The 24,664-nt window shown below is 41.9% G+C and overlaps 1 protein-coding gene across 9 annotated transcripts in view; it reads right to left on the minus strand.

Moving 5' to 3' along the window:
• TSPAN4 (tetraspanin 4) overlaps positions 1-24,664 on the minus strand; it is a 525,920-nt gene that overhangs the window by 199,215 nt on the left and 302,041 nt on the right. For 7 of the 9 annotated variants that reach the window (XM_081011602.1, XM_081011606.1, XM_081011603.1 and 4 more), the window contains one exon: positions 23,073-23,152. The exons of 1 other annotated variant lie outside the window; for it this stretch is intronic. In XM_081011602.1, the coding sequence (XP_080867728.1) occupies positions 23,073-23,135 (63 nt within the window). In that variant the 5' untranslated portion in view covers positions 23,136-23,152. Of the gene's footprint in view, positions 1-23,072; positions 24,221-24,664 lie in introns of those variants that run through there. One more of the 9 variants, XM_081011599.1, reaches the window with a different exon arrangement.

A 24,664-nucleotide genomic window follows, 5' to 3' on the forward strand; every position in this document is an offset into this window, starting at 1 on the left:
TAGATGCATTGCTTCTTTCTCCCATTACCAGAATAGGTGAACAGAATTCAAAACCCCCACTGCTCTTTATTTGCATATTTTGATTGATTTATTAAAATTTTATCTTGTTCCTTTCAGGAGCTCAGGGTAACCATGGACCTCTTGTTAATTCTCATGATGACTCTGAGTGGTATGTTAATCTGAGAGAGAATGACAGGACCAAAGTCAAGCCAGTACATTTTGTGGCCAAGCAGGGATTTCATCATCATCAACAACAACAACTACTACTACATCAACTACATGACAACCAAGCCTGGATCACCTAACTGTCAAGCTAACATATTCATCTCCTGGAGCATCTTTCTACATGAAGTGTCTTCAGCGCTAAGCTTATTCACATTCAACAGAGCCTGAACTACACTAGTTCTGTGATTGTGCCATAAGCACATTGGCTTCTTTAAAGTTAAATAGAAATGTTCACATGCTTTGATTCATTCCCAGAATAACAGAAGGAACAGAAAGGCAGAGCAGTTTCAGTGAAATTCTTTGCTCAGTACCAAGCCTTATGACAGTTATAGTGGCCACAGAGCATTCTCATTTCATCTCGTTACAGGTACATAGCATAGCAACTACTTACACGAACTTGCAGAAAATTACTTTGAATCAAAAAGCACATGATAGTATGCCATACATTGCTGTAGAATAATGCCCTAGCCAGGTCTATTCATGCAGCCAGAAATAAACAGAGTTACAATAAATCCTAAAGTCAAACATGAGTCTAGTGGGCAAGTGAAAGGTAACAATCAGCCTACATTCTACAAAAAGGAAGAATAGCTTCCCAGAGACAAATAACACAAGCAATGTCATTTCTGGAGTGGATAAGAAAGCACATGGGGCTGGTGTTTATTTCGGCACAACAGAGCAGGTTAAAAGGTCTGGAAACAGAAGAGGCGGCTATAAGGAGAAATCAAGATAAGTTTGTACCAAATCATTAACTTGTATAGACTCCCTCAGTACAAACTCTTTGCAGTAAGGTCTACTTATAGCCAAATGGCATGGGGGAGATGATAAATGTAGAGAAGATACAGATGAAGAGATGGGGGGCGGGGAGGATGCATTGGTCTAAGAGCCTGCCTAGAAAATGGACAAAAGTTAGTTCAGTCACATACAGCACCCAAGGCAGGATGAATAGCTGGATGCATGTTGTACATACAACATGGTTTATAACTTGGAAAGGCTCATTTTATTTATTCTTTTAAAAATAATTATAATATTAAGGGTAGTGAGAAAACACCACTATCAGCAACAATGTGGCATGGAATGCTAATCTGAATTATATATATTTTTAAAAGTAATAAAAAGGCAAAGCACCCCATAACAACATGGTGTTCCCTAATCAAGAGGGAAAGGAAACTCACTGAACAGAGTCCTTAGTTATGCCATCAGGAAGTTGTTGAACAATTAAGAGTATGAAAGAGTCAAAGTAGAAGCTCACTTAGTGTGTGTGAGGGTCATGAGTGTTTTGAGATACATCATCCAGCCTTGATGCAGAAAGCTGGGCTATATGGCCTTCAGAACCCCTTCCAGCAGTATGATTTACTCATAATTTTTTCACACTGCTAGTTTATATACAACTCCATCAAATTTGACTTAAGCGATACTAAAAACCTGAAGCTGCCCATACTCTTATTTCCGCTCCGTCCTTTCTAGGTGAGCACTGCACTCAGGTTTACAAGCCCTTTTGAAAACCCTGGGCTGCATTTTCCTTAGGGAGATCCTACCCTTCCTTCCCCTCATTGGTATTCACTGGCCCTTCCCTTGGGAGAAGGCCACACATGTCAACAATTGATTCTGTGGGCAGCAGTCCTGTCAGCAGCACTAGGAGATTACTTATCAGAAGGACAGGGAGGAAATGCTAGCCTCCAGGCAGCATTATTAATCATAGCAATAAGGAAGTTTCCAATTAAGGAGAAGGGAGAAGGGTAGGTGAGTGCGAAAATTAATGCAGGCTTGAGTCCTGTTAGTTCATGGAGGACCTTAGTCCATTTTCAAGATGGGCAGCCTGATTAAATAAAATCCTCCTCCTCCACCACCCCTTTCCAGGTTTCCAGCAACTGAATTCTCAAGAGAAATAGCACTTACATTTGATTCTTAACCCAAATATGAACAGTTTGCCTCCATGAAGAGCTCAGAGGATCACAAGGGGGATGGGAAGGTGGGGAACCAAACCTGAAGATTAATTATATATCTTTCCCCTTCAGACTAGGTCAACATTACACTTTGCTTGAACTGGAGCCGAGGAAAATGAATCTTGGCAGAGGAAGTACAGAGGAGTATTGATTCTCCAGCATTACTGCAGCCGCTTGTGGCCTGCAGAGGAATTTAATGAATTAATGAGGCACAGAACTGTGCCTTTTCACACAGCCAAGTACTCTCTATTTGAGCATATGCAATACTTACAAAGTGGGCTGTTCGGATTATCTTTCCCATGAACTACTTCATGCGGGCACAGATCTCTAGAGCAAAGAAATCCAAGTGCTCCCAACCATACAGATCAAACATTTTAGTAAAGATCTGTTCTTCAAGCTCTTCTCTGAGCAGAAGTCCTGTTGTGAAGAATTTTGAAAACACAGCCAATATCCCTTAAACAATAAATATCAAACTTGGAGATCACAGAAGGAAGCTTTTGGAAACAAGCTGAACCTTTCTATCAAGCTGGCTTGCTGTTAGCCAACAGCATCACCCTCTCTTATGATTCCTATATGAACAGCAGCAGTATCATCCTCTAATATAGGAGTTGCCCAAGTGGCAGATGTTGTTGGATTCATCTGCTCCAGGCAGCATGGTCAATGGTCAGGGATGAAGGGAGTTTGAGTCCAACAAAATCTGGAGGGCACCACATCAGCTATCCATGCTGTAATCCCATGGAGCTTATCAGAAAGCACGCAATGGGTTACAGAGCAAATAATAACAGCAATGGATCACCACTGAAAAGCACTGGAGGTTATGTGAAAACCAGACTATGCTCAGACTTCTTCACACAACATGCTGCTATAACTCAGCCTTGTAGAAGGTTTTGAACTTGGGACCTAGAAGGCATTAGCTTGTGCACTACCAATTATCTTTGGTCAAAAGACAAAACATCAAGGGCACCAACCAGACATATAACAGCCACCAAAGGGTGGGGGGCTCCCTCAAAGCAATTAACTTCTAAGAGAAAATTATGTGACAAGCCCTAACCCAACAACAGCTTCCATGTCTAGCCTCCTTCTTCAATCAGAGCAACAGAGAGACATACAATTGCATGTGTCTGTAAAATAGCTAAGGGAGATGGGAGAACGTTAAGCTTGTGCCTAACTCTCTCCTATCCAAAACAGTTTTAAACTGGCAAGTGCTCAAGTGTTTGCAGAATTGTGCACAAACTTTGCTTTGAAATTCCTTAACTATTCTGAAGTGATGGGCACTTGAATGGCCGGACAGAAGCTCCAAATGCAGGTAGATTTGATTTTATATTATAAAATATTTGCAGTTTAGAAGTAGGCTGAGTATCCTTCTCAAAAGGTCTCCTGTGAACTTTTTCTTCCATCACATTTGTAGTAGAGACAATTGCAATGTTTTCCAGAACTGCCATATAACTTTTGCACTGGTTTGTACAGTTCAAAACCCTTAAAGTCCTGAGGAATTATTGGTTTTTCTTCTTGCTTCTAATAAAGACCATCGACATTTCTGTACATCACCTGAAACAATCCAAAGGCCACTGGCCAAACACCAGACATAAGGCAACACTATCCATATAATGCATATATCTTTATATATATGTTAGCTATATTTAATGTTAGCTCCCTGAAGTTTAGGAATGGGGCACATCGTAAGTTTAAAAATGCAAGTATACCCTACTCAATCACAGTACACTGTTAGGTTTTGAGAAGTATGTAGTGACCTGTTGAGTATCCTTGCTCCTCTATCTGAAGTCAGAACTTGCTCTTCTGCACCAAAGTGCAACTGTCAATTTATTTGATAATGCTAATTATGGATGTGCATACACTCCATCCAGAGTTAAACTACTGCTGAAAGATTTGCTCTGGAAGTGTAACTTACTTTTATTTCTTCTGGGATGCATGAAAGAGTCAATGCAACTTTCAGGAGTGTTACTATTTCGGTCTCTTCTACAAAATGGTGTGCCGTAGCAACCACTGTTGCTTTATTCAATGCAAGAAAAAATGGATCAATCACTATTTTTCTTTTGGGGACAAAGCAGAGAGGAATGGCAAGTTTACTGCCCACTGAAACAATGGTGTAAACAGCACAGGAGCTCTCACATTAACTTAGCTACTGCTGTTTGAAAAGACAAGTGCAAACACAGCCACTAATAACTTCTCAGTTATATCTCATATTTGTCATACATGAAAATTGTTTAGGTCTTAAAACCAAGAAGAACAGGAAATGAAAAAAAAAACATACTTTTCTCTGTGGTGTATTCAGACAAAGGGGGTGATCCCCTTCAGGGCCTCAGAGGCAAACTCTAAAAACCAGTATATGGAGGGAGAATGGAGGGCTTTGTGGTCTAGACCAGGGTTTGCCAAACTTGGGTCTCCAGCTGTTTTTGGACTACAATTCTCACCATCCCTGCTAGCTATGATGGGAGTTGTAGTCCAAAAACAGCTGGAGACCCAAGTTTGGCAAACCCTGGTCTAGATATACCAATTCTTAAGCAAGCTTGACCCAGGATGAGGGAATGCAACATGATGCACCATCCACTACAGCAAACTGATGTGTGTTATGACTCCGACCTGGAATTTGCTTTCAGAACCCTGGGCAGGTCCTGGAATGCATCAAATATTAGGAGAAAACTTAGAAAACTTCTGTTAAGTATGTTCCAAGTATCTTCCCCTCATTACTAAGTAACCACAGCCTGTGCCCAAACCTATAGGATCAACAAGCTGGGCTCATGGTATCCCTTTTTAGAAGCTAAGCACTGCACGGTAGTATTGTTGAAAGCTGCACTCTGATGTTTCCTTTGCAACATATTGCAGCTCTTTCTCTCTCACACAGCATTTCCCTTTGCAAATTAGTCCATGCTTATCCACACCTGCTGTAAATTGCTTCTACAGACCCAGTCACATCTCTCATGCCTTTCAAACAAATCCAATTTATACCAAAACCTTATGCTACATCACAGACGGCTTTTTTCTCCTAGATGCATATAAAACCTGATCTCTTTCACATATACACACAGAGTGTTGGACTCTTCACAATCTAACTGCTAAAGTTTACATAAAGGGGATCGGGGATTCAATCGTTCCTGATTGCAGCATAAAAATCCAGTCATAATAATAGTCTCTTGCTAAAGCCAATTAGTACCTAAAGAGGGATTGTGAAATATAAATGATGATATTATTTCAGTACAGGGCTGAAACAAAAGAAAGCAAAGCAGTGATTCAATTTTGGCATGTGTGTGTGTGTGTGTTTGTTCTAAACAAATATCAGCAAGTGGCAAACAGGGTGGCCTAATCAGATGTACCACTTTGGAATTATGAATGACTGAGATCATTTGAAGATTTCTCAGCTTCCAAAAGCAGCTCAGGCTCTGATAAATCTTCGGGGAGGCAGGTTGTTGCACAGCTGAGGGGTGGGTTACAATGCCCTTCTATGAGCCATTGCTTTTCAAGAGTTTACACCTGGATAGAAAATAAAGAGAAGTTCCCAATAGATCTGAAATCTGAAAAGCCTTATCTGCATTGCCCCAAAATAGATTTGGTTTGTTGGTTACAATAGAGCTGGATAGCGATGCTGAAACCACCCTCTAGGTGCCCACCAAGCTCCCTGCCCCTCCCATTTATTTATTTATTTATTTAAAATAGCTTTTTAAATTATTATTAGAGGCTAGAAAGAAAATGTTTAAAATGAGGACCATAGGGAAAACAACAAAGGAAGATTCCTAAATGCACCTGCATTCCTCTCGCTTTGAAACATAACACAAACCTAAGCCTGGCTGAGCTCTTCTCCATAAGCATCACAAAGCTTTTCCAGTTGTGGCAGCAAATATCTGCTTCACTGCACATTTGCGTTTACACAATGTCACACTTCAAAGATTTATGAATATTCAAGGGTTAATAAGAAATCTGCATTCTCAAGAAGCTTATAAGAAATGGCACTCCAGGGTGAACCCCATGTTCATATTGCCACAAGTCTTCTTTAGATAGAAGACTTCAGCAGCAGCAGCAGCAGCCCAAACTACTATATTAAAACTATACATTCAAAGCTGCCAAGAGAGACTGCCACCAACTTAGAACTGCAACACAATCTGCTACAGCACAAAGACAATGAATGGCCAAACTGGATTTGATGCTGACATACAGCTGACAAGCTACAGTATTCAAGTGCAACATCCTAGCATTTGCAGAAAGGTGACTTCCCTCTGTATGTCTTCTACCTCAGCTGCATAGCAAAGGAGAAGGAATCTAAGATCCTAAAATAGGGGCTCCTTAATGATCCTGGATCAATCAGGAGAAGAGACAGAAAGAAGAGTATTGGGGTGAAACATGGCTGTGATAAGAGGATGGGGGGGGGGGGAAGCAGCTGTGCAAGATGCAGATTGGGTTGGAAAGCTAACAAAAAAGCAATACAAACCAGAGGGGAGTTTGGAAGAAAGCAGCGGCAGTAGCCCTTTGCCATGAGGAAGTAAACAATGATTCAACTCATTAGCTTTGGCCCCCACTATCTTCTAGATATTTCTAAGTGATGCCACATACAGTACAAGGGCAGAAAGTATAGACTGATCGAATCCATCTATGTGCAGAAACAGCAATGCCACTGTCTACTAAAACCATCACTGCAGCAAACCTTGTTTCCAACAATACACCACCCTGCTCAGCATGGTGCACACAGGCACAATGTAGTTTACTTTAATGGCACAAAACTTGAGAGAGAGGAAGTTCCCCATCTGTTCCACCTTCTAATTACAAAACATAAGATGAGCATAATGCACTATTGTGCCATAAAAAATAGTGAGCATGCTGTATGATTTAAATGCATGGCGCAAGCTCCTTATTTAATGCAGAAGACGTCTGCTAAGATTTTCCCAGGTCAACTTTCAAATGTTTGACTAGCAGACATTGCTCTGCTGAAATGAGGAAGGTGAAGTATTTGCTGTGTCTCCTGAATACATAGTTCCAGAAATGTAGGTTTTATAAAGAAGGTCAACAGCCAGATAGGCAGGCCAGGCAAAAATGGATCACACCTCAAATGAGAATGAGAGATACTCTTCTGACATCCTCTCAGTGTATCCTGTTAACAGCATATATGGAGCCAGTGTAGCACAGTGCTTGAACTATGGCACTCACTCCCACAGGAAGCAGTGATGGCCACCAACCTGGATGCATTTAAAGGAGGATTGGACAAATTCATGGAGGATAAAGGTTGTCAGTGCTCTGTCTCCAGAGTCAGAGACAGCAGTGCTCCTGAATACCAGTTGCTGGAAACCACAGGAGGGGAGAGGGCACATGTCACCTTATTGGCCATGGTGAAAACAGGATGCTGGCCTAGATAGGCCATTGACCTGATCCAGTAGGGTTTTCTTATGTGTTGTTGTTTAGTCATGTCTGATTCTTCGAGACCCCATGGACCAGAGCACGCCAGGCACTCTTGTCTTCCACTGCCTCCCACAGTTTGGTCAAACTCATGTTGGTAGCTTTGAGAACACTGTCCAACCATCTCGTCCTCTGTCTTCCCCTGGGTTCAAGTCCCTACCAAGCCATGAAGCTCACCTGGGATGACCTTGAGCCAGCCACTAACCTACCTCACAGGCTTCTTTGGGGGGGATAAAATAGGAGGGAAGAGAACCATGAACCATGTATGCTGCCTTGAGTTCTCTGGAGAAAAGGTGAGATATCAACAGAGACATATAGAAATATGAACCCAGCTACCCGTCCCAGCCAAGGTATTGCTTTTATTATCATTTATTAAATTTCTATCCCGCCCTTCATCCAAGGATCACAGGGCAGTTTACAATATAAAAATACATGAAATAGTAACAAACAAAAACAATCCCCCCACAGTTAAAAAGAACATAGATTGTTTAATGAAACCAAAGGCCCAGGAGAAGAGGAACGTTTTTGCCAGGTGCCTAAAGATATGTAACGAAGTTGCAGAGTTATATCGACAGTTATATATATTCTAATATGCAGCCAGCACAGAGTATGGAGGTAATTAATGTAAGAAACCTTTCTTAACTTGCAGTGAGTCGATAATAAAATATCCTTAGATGATACAAAAAAATTAAGCCATTATTCTTCAGGGGGAAGTCAAGAACACCCTCAATTAGATCAGAGGGAGAAATGTGGTCATCAGTCAACAACCAATTTAACAAAGCAACCCAAATAAAACATTGTTTCAAAGCACCACCATTATCACTTTAGAACCAGCTCCTAAGTTCTGACTGCAACTGTCCACAATTTTTTGCTGGGGGTGGGGGGGAAGAAAACATAAGAAGTCAGGTTAAAAACAAAAACAAACCACAACCAGAATCTCTACGGGCACCTAAAACATCAGATTAGGTCCGAATCACTAGGGTGTCACTTGTATCACTTCAATGTGTGTTTTTTTCCTTTTATTTGTCAAATTATTCTCAGTAAGTTCAACTACACTCCAGAGAAACTCATGTAATTTTATCTTCCCAAGCCAAGTGGTACAACTGGTTGTTTTTGCAGATGTCAGGGCTAGCCTAGTGAGTCTTGCTCTGGTTCCAATCAGTTATTCTTTTCTATGATGTTTAAAGGGACAGAATGTATTGTTTTGAATCATTAAGACTTCTTACACCAGGTGACTTCCATGTGGGGTTACAGTTTGTTTTTTTTCTAATTTTAATTTTCTAGGGATGAGTTGGGGAACTGAAGAGAGTTTTCTAGGTTGGGGAACTGAAGAGGGTTTTTTAAAAATCTAGACAAGCTTTTTCTTGACAAAAATCAACACAAATGAATTTATAGTTTAATTTTTCAACAGCGTCCAGGTGTTCCTTTGGTGTTACCATCACCTGTCTCTGGTGGGAAACCTGAAGGGGGTTGGATGTCTGGAAGCAGTTACCTCACCTTCATAAAGACCCTGGACTGTCTTTTTTACATTGCTGGTGTTGCTGACTTTGGGAAAGTTCTGTGATGGACGGATGCTAACCAAATTTTGCTGCCTTCTTGGGAATCCTCAAGGCCAGGAATTACACTCTTCTGAGCAATCTCTATTTACAAAGCAATCTTTGAAGATGGAGTAAGTTGGCATAATGGAACCAGAAAAAAAGTAGCTAGCATTAGGGATCCCTGGTGCTTTGATTCAGGAAACGAATTCAGGGATGTTATAATATTTAACAAGACCCTCCTCGCTACAAAACTTTTCTGATCCAATTGGGTAATCAAGAGGTACCGCAATCACTAACTCTCAAGGTTCAAGTCATAAATATGTCCCTCAGGAGAGTGCTTTAGAAAACGTTAGATTTTAAAAGCATAATAAAAAAACCGGTGCTCTGATTATCTGCTTTCTGATTCCCAAGCCTTATAGAATATTCTGCTGCCTCTGCAGCGATCATAGCTGGCAAATGGAAGTTCACAGGATTTTAACAGGCACCTGTGAACCATGTAGACATGCATCACCAGTTGACGCTAACCAACCCTGGCACTAGGAGAAAAAATACTGTTTCCCAAACCCACCTCACCTTCCCACTCCCGCCAATAAGGGACTCAGAAAATATAGAGATCCTTTCAAATTCCACATTCTAAATAAAATGAGAGATATTTAATTCCCAAAATGGAAAATTGCTTTCTAATTCTGTGAACCTGATCAAATAAAATGAGGGAGCTGTTTACACTGCTCACCCAGATCCTCTTGCTAGGGAGATTAAACACTTAAGTTACGTAGTACAATGTGTCATATTCACTGTAACTCTCCTATAAAATTGGGTATCAATGTTGATTAAGAACGCTGAATGTTAATTTTGAAGGACACACATGGTCAAAGTAGCAATAGGGGCAAGCAACAGGTTCTGACCAAGGCAAGGAGTCCATACCTTGATTACTATGGTCAGAATACATAGGAACATTACAAAGCCCACCTAGTGTTGCATCCTAGCCTCACAGTGACCAACGCCTATGGAGAGTCCAAAAGCAGAATCTGTGTGCAACAGAATTCTTGCCTCCTAAGACAACTGTCTCTGACAGTGGAAGTAGAACATAGCCACCCTCTTTTAAAGCCATCCAAGTCCATGGCCATCACCACAAGCAATCATGTCTTGTTTGCGGAAGGTACCTTCTATCATCTATGGTGGAATTGTAAAATAGTTAAGAATTATTGGGAAATGATATATAATGAAATGAAAAAATGTTTAAGATAACCTTTTTTAAAACCCCAGAAGGTTTTTTGTTAGGAATTTTAGGGCAAGATTTGCCAAAGGGAAAACATGGACTATTTATGTATGCTACAACTGCGGCAAGGATGTTATTGGCACAAAGATGGAAAAGCGATAAAATACCAATGAAAGATGAATGGCAAGAAAAACTTACAGAATATGCCAAAATGGCAAAACTAACTGACAAGACTACGAAATAAGGACAAAAAATCCTTTAAAGAAGATTGGGAACCATTTTCGGCTTATCTACAGAAACAATGCAAAAAATTGGACTCATTAGCAGGTTTTGAGTAAACTTTACAAATAACAAAATGTATATAAATTATAAGATTAAATATAAAAAAAAGGAATGGAAAGGAAATAAGCAGGATTTAATAATGTGTGGAAACAAACTAGAAAAGGAGGTTGAGGAAAGTCCGGGGGGATTTAATAATGTGTGGAAACAAACTAGAAAAGGAGGTTGAGGAAAGTCCGGGGGGGACGACAATTTGGTATTGGTGAATTATGATATATGTTATAATGTAATTTGGGGGGAGGAAATGGAAAATGTAATAAAAATTATTTTTTTTAAAAAAATTGTGTCTTGTTTGCAAATAGGATGCCCAAAACACCCCTTATTTATTGGGAGAGGGAGAGGTGCAGGTAGGATTTGTTTGCATAGACATAGTAGCCAGAATATTTTATTTTCCTTAATGTTGCCTTACTTAGAAAGCAGAAAGGCTTATTGCTCATGAAACCCCAAGCGTTGCAATGTCTGTGCATACCTACTCAGAAATAAGCCCCAGAGAGTTCAATTGGACTTACTCCCAGGTAAATGCTCATAGGAGTGCAGCCTGAGAGTCACTTCCAAAGATGAAAGTAACATGGAGGAAGGCTAAAAACAAACACAATTCATTCTCCGCTCTATGTTCAACTGCCTGTGACAGTGAACAGATGTAGTGCTACTAAATACTCATGAACATTCAGCAACATTTTTTGAGATGTGCAACAAAATGTTGCTGCGCAGGAGATTCCTGTTCAGTGTTCTAGCCAGTCATGTCATCTTTCCAAATACCCTATTCCATTCTCCACTCCATCTAGTTTCCCGGTTCCAGATATTCTACATTTTGTTGCCACTGAGCATGCTCAGGGTTCTTTCTGAATTATTGGGGGGGGGGGGGGAGAGTAGTCCATTTAAGGGTTTCCTCCCATATATATATATATATATATATATATATATATATATATATATATTTCCCCACTTCTGCAACTCTTGGGGTTTCTCAGAGGATGCCAGTATCTTACCTCCTAGCCCCTTATCAGCTACATAGCGCTTGAGTTTGCTATTAGTACGTGTAAGGATTAGTTTTCTTCACCCTACCTACTAAATGCTACTTGCAGTTTAGAAAATTTGCCCACCATATCTCCATAATGCTGACCTCTCTCATTTCTCCAAAATGCTAGGTCTGTCAGAGCATTAGAGCTTGTCATTTCACAGGTGAGAAACTGCATTAGGCAGGAGTGTGTCACAGTGTTGTAATAACTGTCTCCCACCATGCGAGAGATTATTCTCTCTCCCTCTCTTGTCTTTATAGTCATTACAGAAAGAATGGAACACTAACAGGAATTTTGTCTTACAGTGTCGAATTTATCCCAGATGGAGAAAACTACATCTTGCAGGTAGACATCTAATCATAATGGCAAGTCTACATTCTCTCCTCTTAAGCAGCTTCAGTATTTAGTGGCACATATACAGTCTTAGCAACTTGTTTCTAAGTCAGCACTCACAGCATCTTACACTTTGAACATGTTCCTCCTCTGCTGCAAAGTGCCTTTGGGAAGAGGTGATTTGGAACAGAGAAAGATCAGAGGGGAAGGGAGTGTTTAACCCTTTCACAGGCAGCCATTTCCCCTTGAAACTCCTCCACAGCAGCTTTTATCCCATGCATGGTTCCACGCTCCTGTTTGTGATGTAAAGAATAGTCAAAAACACTAGCAAGGCTAAAAGAGCAGCTGAAATGAGGGGATCAGTCAAAGCACAACTAGTTGGGAAAGGGTTAAAGACCCAGTGAAAATCAAGCATCTCGCAAGGGATCAGGGGCCACTAAGGCTGCCTCAGCCAATCGGAAGCTGCACTTTGGTTTCCAAACATTTTGGAAGTTGAACGGACTTCCGGAATGGATTCTGTTCGACTTCCAAGGTATGACTGTATTCTGTAACTGATGAAATGTGCATCACTGTAACAATATTTTAGTGGATCTGTTGGAGCTACACAGCATCTCACAGAGATGCATCTTGCACACCCTAGCATCCCTGCCAATGGATGCGGGGTGACCCAGTGCCAGAGGTAATAGGCAGAGTTTGCCTATTGCTTTGGTGTCCCAAGTACAACACTTCCTCAATAAGGAGTGGGAAGCAGCTGCATTAGGGTTTGTGCATTTGTCAGTCCAGGCTGAAAATGGCCAATGCTACAATGATGTGTAAAAGGGAGCATTGTACTCTAATACACAAGTGATGTTATTAGCAGAAATGTGATTTTTTCACAGTGTGGTTCTTTCTTTTAATTAGATGATAAATAAATAAAAATGAATTTTAAAAACATTGGCATGTTCCCCAGTGGCTTTAGATGCAGCTTGCCGTTTTGAACTCCCGTTCCGGAGAAAGCAGCAGTTCGGTAGGAGAATCCTTTGACCTAAAAATGCTCATGACAGAAAATTCTAAACATAAGCTGGCTATATTTTAGCATCTGTGGATCAGGAAATGTTATCATTTTTTAATTGAATCATTTCATGAATGCATTTTGTGCAGTGTCTTTCAACTCCTGCTCCTAATCGAATACTCTTACATTAACAGAATGGATAGAACATTGTTTTCAAATCATTACAAAAACATTTCCCTTTCTTTCCACATTTTTGGAATATGTACTAACTAGTAAGGTTATGTAATCAGTGCAATCTCGATTTCAAACCTGGCATACTTTTGGGTTTCAGAACCTCTTATTCAGGACTTCATTATACTATGTACAGACACTAGGGTGAGATGCACTTAATTAATTCCATCATGGGAAACCCTGTGAAGGAGCTTCCACTTGGGCAATAGGGCTTTCTTCTCCTTGTTTCCTCCCATGCCCCCCCCCAATTTGCTCTGGAGGGGTCAGGAGAACCCCCAGAACAGCATGTGCATCGTTAAGTTCAGTTCTCCACATTTCCATATCAGTTTTTGAAATTGTTTATTAACAATGCCCACCTGAAAATTAAGCAGCATTTTAGTGTGTATTTTCCCCAATATATACAGTGTATGCACAGTTTTGAAAAGCAATTTCTCCTTATCTAATATTTTCTGTATGCTAGTTTCACAAATATATACATGCTTATGCACACTTTACCCAACTAAGGAATACATTCCTTAGTTGGAGAACTGCACTGAAAAATCTGGAGAGGTGCAAAAATTCAACAGATGGCTTGGTTTCAGTTCAGATATTGTTTTGGAAAGCACAAATTAGCAAAGCTCAACTATAAATGGAAACTGAGCCCAATTATTCCCCCAACTCTGCTCCCATTTTCATGTCTGGTTTGGCCTCCAAGTAAGTACATTTTTAAGTACAAACAAGTCCCGTTGATTTCAGTAGCAAATAAGTAGGTGCTTAACTCTCTCTCTCATTAAACTCAGTGGCTTTTCAGTTTGGAAGGTTTGTGCCCAATGAACTGCATATGTGTGTGTGTGTTCTGTTATGTTTTTGTTTTAGCTCCTTCTGCAACTACTACAACAAAATGAGGATGGCACTTACCACAGGCCAGCTCCAAAGTTGGTGCTGAAACACAGGCCGAGGCATTTTGTGGGGCCATGTGCAATTTCCCCTCTTCCAACCTCCTCTCATGCGCAACTTTCCCCTGTCCAACTTATCTAGGCTGGGCATAATGCGTATCACTGTCAACTAGGTTCTGTTCCTAAACTCATGTTGAGAATCTGCATCTTTGATTATTTTAAGAGAGTATTGAGTTGACTTCTAACCTGAATAAAAGAACTGTAGATATATTCAAAAATAAAGGTGGTGGTGGTACAAAATGCATAGAGTAGGCAGGGGGATGTCTGGTGCAAGAGGAGTGTGGTGAGGGCAAGGATGCTTAATCTTGCCAGCTGGCTCCTAGTTACTAGGGGAAGGGCTGTAGCTCAGTGGTAGAGCATCCGCATTGCACACAGAAGGTTCTTGGTTCAATCCCCAACATCTCCAGGTAGAGCTGGGAGAGAACCCTGCCTGAAATCCTAGAGAGCTGCTGCCAGTCAGTGCAGATAATACTGAGCTAGATGGACCCATGGTCTGACTCAGTATAAGGTAATTCCCTATGCTCCTGTGTACTACAACCAACTTAAAAGTGAATCAGGCCAGAGTCTATTTTTAATCCCCCTCCATTACTAGGGATAGAGAACAATTCAAAGAGGTACCCAGCTTTTTCCCAGCTGCACATATTGTTAACACATATGGAGAAACACCACAGCTCTTTTCACAGAATCCAGTCTGCTTGAATGCAGTAATGGGCCATCATATTTGCACACAGAGGATGCTGCCTTCTGCCAAGTGATACTATTTGTACACCTGGTCCAGTATTGCCGCCTCCATCTGGCAGGAGCTCTCCGAGGTCTCAGGAAGAAGTCTTTTGGATCACCTGCTACCTGATCCTTTAGAACTGGAGACACCAGGGATGGAACTGGGGCCTTCTGCATAAACGGGTGTTCTACCTCTGACATACAACCTCAGGCTTAGAACTTCTACCAGATATAGGATAGACATATGCTTTCCTCTCCACCCTGCTTGCCCTCCCTCCCTGCTGCTCCCACAACTGGCTCATGGTTGTGAGCTCAGTACTTTCCCCCCAAAGGTTTTCATGAAATTAGGGTCAGATCCTTCAAAAGCAACAGACCTTGAAAATGTGCCATATTCTTGCAAATGCCAGAGCAGCATTTTTCACAGGCAGTTGCTTATTTATTGAATTTGCATTCAGCAGTTCATCCATTAACGAAACTGCAGTAGGGAAATATGAAAAAAGAATGTCCTCTTTACAGAAAATGGCTTTTACATTGGAAAAAGTAACTAGACTGTTATTTTAAATCACTGTTTCCACAGCACACCGTCTCTCCACCTGGGCAAGGGCCAACCAGGTGTTTCCGAACTAAGTACTGTAAACCTGTAAGAAAAACACCAGAGGGTAGCAAGCAGGGTCCCTCTACTGGAGGGCAGGTGTCGCATCAGATTACCTGGCTGCACATCTTTCACCTGTTCATCTAAATATAAAGTATATTACCATTTTTCTGGCAGACGGAACACTTAAAAAATGGAAGATAATTTTTATCTCAGCAGAGAGTGTAGTAGGAGAGTTTTCAGAAACGGTAAGTGCCTTTTCAGGAAATGCCAGTATTTTTCACATCTCACTCCTAAATTAGGATGTTTGATTTAGCCAACTATGCAAATAGGTTTCGTGCTATGGATCAGCCTGAAGCCATTTTCAGCATTATCTCTTATGTGCAATTTAAAATAACATTATGATATCTTTTTTCTTCTTCTTCCAAGTGATCCTTCCTTCCTACATGCTCCTAAGATAAAATTGTTGTTGGCTCATTTTAGAACTGTGGCCTTATTTAGCCTGAGTTGTCAACCACTGAAAAAAGGAAAAAAAGACTGTCTGCTTTTCAGACGCAGGCTTGGAAATGCCTTTGTGCCATTGGCTCAGTTCACAGTGCCATCTACTGCTGTGGAATAAATTATATACAGAACAGAGGAATACCACCCCACCATTCCATACATTTTACAACCTGATAGTCTGACCACTACCAAGAAAGGACACAGATTGTCACAAAATGTGCGTATGCTAATTTATATACCGTTCTATAGATGTGAATTTTGAAATATTTATTGTAATTTCCATAGAAATACATCCCCGATGAGATCTTAGGATGAAGGTCATAATGGAGGTGCTGGAAGCCTTACCATTCAGTAGAGGTTTCCTTTTAATTTAACGTCTTGCCTTACAACATGGATAATAGTTTGCAGCACTGTTTGCAATTGTGCCAGTAGATTCTACTGAGCAGAATTTCTGTCCAACTTACGTGCTCTCTGTCACAGGCTGAAAAGCAGCACAAACAAATCTTTGCTCATGCACAGTGAACTATATGAAAATGCACATAGCAGCAGGTGCTGTGCTGAAACCTCTCGAATTTAATTTTGAACAGTTCCCTTCCCCCATGAGGTCTCTCAGGAGCCAAGTAATGTCTCACTATCACCACCCAGTGGTTACGTTCAGGGGGAGGTCAGGGAGCACATCGAGGACTGAATTCTTTATCCATTCAGCAGCCAACCAGTTATCGGTTTTAGGATTAAACTGCCCCTACAGTTAAGCACACATTGGAGTGCCTCTACTTTTGGAGGCTTTTCCTCTTCCAGAGATTAAGGAGCTCGGCTGTGACATTTCAACACAAATCCTAATAAGGGCAGCAGACTGGCTTGCCATCTTAAGAGATGCAAAGGACAAAATCCCCCACAACCTCCTATTCATTCTGCTTGCTCTCTAAGACGGAAATAAGGTAGACTAGACAAGTGGCATTGATTAAGGCACTGTGATCTACATGTGAGCTCTTCTCAAAGTCTCACTAGTGGGACATGGGGCAGAACTGATGGAGTGTTTTCACCTGGACCAAGTCCCATGTAGTTTGTGCAAATTATTTAGGAAGGAAATGTTATATTTTCCCTTCAGTTACTTCAATTGGCAACAGAAATAATAATCCAGAGTGAAACAAATCAGGATCCTCTAAGAGCTAGGGCAGGGAAGCAAGTATCTTGTGTCATTGTGATGGGTGGGAATGTACTTAGGCCATAATTCCACATTTAATAATGTAAAGGCCACTGTCCAGTACAATTAGACAAGATGCTCACTCCCTTACCTACCAATGTAAAATATGCTTCCCCAGGGACCCCTGTAATTAACAAAAGAGGCACACCAAATGTCTTAGCACTCTGCATTCAAACACGTATCGCACCCCACCTCCCCTTACTGTGGGATCCCCTGAAGTGGAGATCGAGGAGCAGCGCTGGGTGTTGATAGCAGACTTTGACCTCACTACAACAGGATTCTGCTTAGGAACCCTTCCTCGTCTCTATAGCTCCACCCCATCATGGGCTCTATTTATTGGTCTATAGTGTGACAAACTCCATATTTGCCAAGATACTTTGTAGCTGGTATCTGCTGAAATTGTTTGATTGTATTTAGGAAACATATACTGTATTAACTTCCTCCAGATTCTGCAGCAAATTATTTATTGATACTGTGCTTCAATGTCAACAACTTGTCATTCATGTTAGTTGAATTAAGTGACTAAAACTGATATGTTTTTCTTTATCGGAGCTAGAGAAACAGCAGCATTGCATCCTCGGGTTCCGTAAGTTAAACATTTTATATTGCTTAAAATGTAAATGTTTGTGGGGTTAATGCATTAGTGGGTAACATGTTATTGTAATGACAAACCCTTTTCCACAATAAGCATGTTTTAGGAAGGGGGGAGACAGCAGGCAGAGGGCGCCAGGGTGATGTGATATTTAATGGAACTATGGTGACTTAAGTTGAAGGCATATGGGTTGAAAGCCTATTATCCACTACAACCCTTAAATGCACAGCAGGTGGTGCTATACAAGATCAATAGCACTTTTCTTTGATTCTGCCCTGAGGAGACTGGTAGGATCTTAAACTGTGTGGCTTTTAAACTCAGAATTGTAAGGAACAGCAGTGTTCAAGTTAGACATGGCTCTGATGCAAAATATTTGCCTGCCCCTAAAACCAGGAAAACACTATATCACTGATCTTGCACTTGCACGTCTATTACTTTTTTACTCAGGACTCAAGGGAGAAACGTGCTAGGAGGAAGGCACGCTTGGCAAATACACACCGTGATCAGCTCCCACCCAGAAACTGATGTCCCCACTGTGGAAGGACGTGTGGATCCAGAATTGGCCTCCACAGTCACTTACGGACGCATTGTTAAAACCGTGTTTATGGAAGACAATCTTACTCAGCTATGAGTGATCGCCAAAGAAGAAGAAGAAGATTACTTTTTTGTCACCTTTAGCAAGTGTGAGCATGATAGTCAGCAAGACTGTGTCAACCTTCTCACCACCTGTTGCTGGAGCAACCTGCTGTCACTCTATCTAGCTCTTCTTCAGCTGTCTACATCCTAGCACTGATACTGTGTGTCCACAAACAGATAGATCGGTAGCTCCCTTGATCCAAATTCAAGAGAGCCTATAAATCTCATGCATCTCTAAAATGTGCACATATACACAAAATAGATGCACAGCAATTAATTAGCTCCACAATATGAACACTACAAATCCCACAATGCAGTGTGCTTCAACAACAAAACAATTCATCCTGCCAAATTCTGATGGTCTCATTGCCCTATGGTGTGTATATGATATGCACATATTATAAGGGCTTATCCATGCCAGAGTTTAACATGTAGTTGCAGTTGTTTGCATTCCCATTTAACTTGCATCATCCACATGATGTTCCCCACAAACATAAGGTACCCTTCTGGTTTTCCCCTATAAATTTTCCTAATCAAGGGATAATCCAGTAAATTTGGGGGGAAATGACTCCAAATTACTTCATCTGGGACAGCAGATGCATCACTTTCCCCTGTGGGTGGATCAGATTTCCATTTTTGCTGCTACCCTTCCATGCCCCTACCCATCATCAGTTCTTTCCTTGCAGCAATGGTGTCTATCTCCAATAAGAATAACCACAGCTGCATATTTTTTCTTGTTTTTGGACTTTGTGTTCTGATAGGAGCACTTCTATGGAGGTGGCAGCTAATGAAAGTAGCAGCAAATACCAGCAGCAGCTTGCCGGCTTGGACGAGAAAAAGAACAAGCTGCAAACAGCAGCCTTTGGGTGCTGGACGCCATTCACTCCATGTCCACTACTTTCAAAAACCATGTGGGGTTCTTCCCCTGCCTGCTCAGCCCTCAAGTGCTGGGAGAGTGGCTCATCTCCCCTCACAGGCAGAGAGCCTGAGGAGAGCTGTAGCTCAGGGAGGGTGGCACATACACACACACACACACACACACACACTACTCATGAGATAAAATGGTATTCATCTGTACCTGGCCTTTCTCTCACACAATTTCAGCAGTTTTAGGACAGACACACACCTCTCCATGCCTGTCATCACATTTCCCTGTATCCTGTAGCTTCACACCAAATGAACAATTAGAATTGGATAGGAAACCTGTGGTTATCCAGATGTTGTTGGATACTTCCCATCAGCTTGAAGCAGCATAGCCATCTTCAGGGATGATGGGAGCATCATCAGATGATCAGCAACATCTGAACAGCAATTGGTTCCACATCTCTGAACTGAGGTGCCCATTTCTGGAGAAGGGCCAGTGTTAGACCCTTAGATGGTATCTCACAGTAGAATAAGTTCTTTCAGATCAAGAGATGCTCAGCAAGGTGCAAAGGTCCACCCTTGGCTACAGTCAACATGAATGAGTCCCAACATTGATCTATATATCTCAGTGTTCTTGACTCTAACTGGGAGCAGCACTGCACACAGCAGAGGTAGCCGACAATCCCTTGCCAGGTGTCCTGGCCTACAGCTCCCATCAGCCCCAGCCAGCATGGCAAATATTCAAGGACAATGGGAGTTGTAGTCCACCATATTTGGGGGCACCATGGTGGCTACAATGCACACAGCACTGCAGGACACAGTAAGAGCATTAATGGTGATTGCTGTTCTAAATTCAATTAATAACATAGCAATATCAATACAGGACAATTATATACACTTTATTAAAAAAACAGATTTGTGTCTTTGATATGCATACCTTCTAAATATGCATATTTTACAACAATGGCTACTCACTTGAGCAGAACCTGTGAGCTGGCTAGTGAGGAATAATCACTTGTCTGGAAAGTGGGAGGTGCGCCCTCTTCCTTAAATGATGGGGGGTAACTGAAAGTATAAGTATTACATTCTTGCTCTCCACTGTATCTTTCCACTTAACATGAATTGTGGTGGGGTGAAGTGGGGGGCAGGGAAGCAGCCCTGATAGACTGAAGGTGTTGCTTCTGTTTGAACAAAGAAGACTTGCTTGATTGGGGACAAGTGATTTTGTGGTGGCATTTTGAGTTGTATTTGGTGAAACAGGAAGAATGTGTTAATATATGACTGACAGGGGGTGTGTTTAAGAACACAGGATATTTCTGGATTCTTAAAACATTGATAGTTCCAACTTTTTGATGCTAAGGAAAAGAAACCCCAGAGGTTTACAGATAAACAAAAATGGAATAATGAAAATTTCCGCTCCTCAATTGGAAACTAGCATCATAAATAATTTATTGTATGCTCTCCACATCTAGTCTTGGGACACAGACAGCTCATAACTCCTGCACTCTACTGACGAAGACCTTGAGATTAGGAAGAATGCAAGAAAGACGGTGGTGGTTCTAGTAAGCTTGTTCAGAAAGATCATAATAGCAATTACATTGTGAAATATCCCAAGGAAATGTTCTGCAGTCATCCCATTGGAAGTGCACACACGTTGCAAGCAGTAATTCCTTTTAAAAAAATATGTGCATGTACTACAGTGCAGGATGAATGGAGAGAACCAGCAGGGAATGTCCTTTAAGGCTCTGCCGTGCATCATCTTAAGGGTGGCTATTCATGCCAGCCCTCTTGTTTATCTTCTGCATATAACATTTTAGCTGGCTGGCTGAGCAAGAAACTCCACCAGAAATGGACAAAGCCTTAGAGAAGCGGATGGCTTAAAGGGACAAGAGATTCACAGTCCCTGACTTGTCAGGAAGCTTTGGGGTAAGCTGGGATAAACACCAGGGGATATTTAGGATCCCAGCAGTGTGAGAGAATCAGGAACTAGAAAACAGACTAGTCGGATTTGATATTTTCTTTCAGCTTATCCGAGCTTAAATGGAGTTCCCCTCCTTGTGTTTCAGAACTCTCTTCTGGAATTGAGCCAATGCTTAATATATGTATATTTGGTCTGCAACAGGGGGAAAGCAGGAAAATAGAGGGGAGTGTTTTGAGAAAGGTAGGGTGGTGGGTGAAGCCAGCCCAGCCTTAATTTTTAAGTAGCTATCCAACCCCTCTCCTCTCCTCTCCTCTCCTCCCCAACCCCATGAAGGCCAGAGCTATCTCCCCATCCTCTTCTCAAACCTCATTCCCTCTGTCTGTGATGGCAAGAGGAGTGAGAAAACATGGAATGTGACTGGGCAACTGTGGTGCCACTTAGAATTCACTGCAGATTGAGGCCAGGCACTGCCAGTTGCTGACCCCTACATTCCCCCCACCCCCATTTCTTTAAACACATTCTGATTAAATGAGATGAGGGCTAGTTTAGTTGATTTTCTTTTATCACTGCTTAGCACTTCCCTAGCATAAATGAGGATGCCACACTGTAGGAATGTCATATGCCATTGCAACCTGCAAAAAAATAAAAATAAACTTCACTCTCTACACGCTGGTCCATTGGCACCCAAGCAAACATGGCACATAAGCCGGTTAACAAACCGAATCACGCTGCTTTCAGTCAGGCTGTGTTAATACAGTGCAAGGCAATTCCAGCGGCTTTTGCAAAACCTCTGATGTTCCTCCAAAAGAAAAGTTTATCCAGGTCGTTCATGATTTTGCACCAACACAATCTTCTCTCAGAAAGCAAGATTCCTATCAGATTTGCATCTTCAGATACTCTCCTGGGAATAAAAGTTAACGTGGCAGCTTAAAGCAGGGCTAGGAAGTTGCTATTAGGGTGTGCAGCGCTCTCCCAGCAAATCTATTTCTGTGATGCAAAGTCTCTGCTCAGTGCAGAAAGCTGAGTGCTTGCCTGCTAACCTACTTTATTCCAGCTGCAGTATCACTGTTATTAATGACACTGCCAGGCATAAGTGGACACCTCATCACGTGCACTCCTATGATGTGCATATTGATCCAGACAATTCTGTGTCACAGAACAACAATATCATAACAAGAACCACCTTTACAACAGAGATTCCCTCTGCAAACCAAGCTGAACTTAGGTTTGAGCATGCAGACACCTTTAAGTGGAACAAGGGCAAACAATGAATTCTCAGACTCCAAAGCAGTATCTAAACATGCATGCATTTGAACCAAATTGATAAAGAACACAGGAAAAGGGGAACATGGGAAACATCTATATTTTCGTGGCCCTGTAACAACTCATCAAGCAACTTAAGAGTTAGAAAGAGGGAGAGGGAGCCTTTCTGCACATTACATAGAGAATGAAGTGGCAGAACTCTGGGCGGTACCACTTCATGGTGAAAGTGGGGGAGGGGGGTTCCATATTTTTGAATGCTCCTCACAAAAAAGGCTCTAATATGCAAGAAACTCAAACATCAGAGACAGAAATATGTGGAACCTTTCTCCCTGGTCTGTTAGTGGAGAAAGGAAGTCACTTTGTTTTATTCTTTTCTACAGGACAGAACATTTCAGGTCTATGGAACTCCTCCTCCTGCAGAATGAAGTGCAACAGTCCAGTTTTCTGCTGCCACCTCAGCCTACCACTTCATTCTGCATCAAGTGCACAACAGCACCCAGTTCTTCACTTTTGCCATTACACACTGCCCCGAAGTTTGGAGGAAAGCAAATCTATAGAATTCAGTGGCAACAGGGGCGGGGGAACCGCACCTGCACACATACTCACCCAGAAGAGGAGGTTGAACACAAACATGAGGTACTTAATGCACTGCAGGCAGTTGTGAGCCATGCTGCACCTCTTCAGTTCTAGAAGAAAAATAAAGGAGAGATCCAAGTAAAAGACCACATACTTGTTCCCCTTGGGGGATGTGTACTTAGCCTTGGTGGCCTTAGGGCCTGGGTTGGTATGGAATCCAAAAAAAGAGTTGCTCGCGGCCCCAAACTGGCCGCCATACATGCTGCTATAGCGACGGAAGGCGCCATTTGGAAAACTGTAATCCTTGCTGTCCAAAGAAGGGCTCCTGTGATAGGTTGATTCATCCGTGCTAGATCTGCGCATGGTGACGTCAAAAATGTTCCGCAATTTTTACTGACAATGATATTTGTAGGTTTGTTTTACTGGGAGTGGGGGGGGGGCAGGTTGCAGGTGGTTTCCTTTATTTGGTTTCCCCACCCCCTATTGTTTTCTGCCAGCTGTTCTTTTGCCTACCATCCTGACAAGGAAGTCAAAAAACAAAAAAAAAACACAAAAAGATTGTGCTGTCAATGGAGCCAGTTGGCTAACAGAAGCCTGCTCAGCCAAGAGTTAGAAAAAGAACACGCTTACTTGTTGAGAAGTCTCTCCTGCACAGCAAACATTCTCTTTGGTGTCACAATCGCCCCCTCCCCCCTGCTATCAAAAAAAGAAAAGCAAAAGAGAGATACTATACCCAAACAAATTGTTTTGCTTTGGTTTTTTTTAAAAGAGAGAGAGAGAGACAAAAGTGATCTCGTTTTTGTTTTATCCCAAATGCCATTTAAAGTCTTGACTCCACATTGCCTCTCAAAAACCAAAAACCAGGGATGCTGCACGGAACGGAGGCTAAGAACAAGAGGGATTATCCAAAAGGCAAGCAGCTCCCGTGCCCGGCTCCTCTTGGACACATTGCTTTGCCCAGAGATGCTCAGTTCCCTTTAAATGATCTCCCCGTCTCCCTTCGCACAGAGGAAGCCCACAGCAGGAAGAAAGAGCGACCCGTGCTTCATTCACAGCGCTGTCACTCCTTAGAGATTCCAATCCAGTCATGCTCTCCCTGTGCTACTAACACAGTCCCAGCTCTCCTGGTCCATTCCTGCATCTGAAGCGAGAGGCAGGAGGAGAGACGCTTTTCTTTACTGTATCTCATGAATGCCTGCTCAGCACTCTCTCCGGCTCATGCCCCCCTCCCTAGCCAATCAAATTTACTCTCACGCTACGCTACTCTCTCTCCCTCCCCCCTCCATCACCTTCTTCAAAAAAAAACAAAAAACACTTCCCCTCTGTTTCTTCACAGCAAATCCAGCATGAGCTGCTTTTAACCAATCGGTGCACAGGTGAAGAAACTACTGCATGTGTCTCCGGATTTAACCAGAGACGTTCCCAAAGATAATTGCATTCTCACTCTGTCCGGTGTATGGGGTGGGATTTTAATCATCCCAGCTGCCATTGGCTCCTTAGATTTATGGTCCCTTAGGAAGGAGCCACAGAATTTACAGGTGTTCTAAGTGTAATTGCCCTCAAAAGCAGGGAGCGTATTAAGTCTTGTACGAGGTGCTTGTTTATGGAGGAAAGACTCCTAA

The sequence above is a fragment of the Podarcis pityusensis genome, assembly GCF_964106645.2.
Source record: "Podarcis pityusensis genome assembly, chromosome: 1".
NCBI classification, from domain to species: domain Eukaryota; kingdom Metazoa; phylum Chordata; class Lepidosauria; order Squamata; family Lacertidae; genus Podarcis; species Podarcis pityusensis.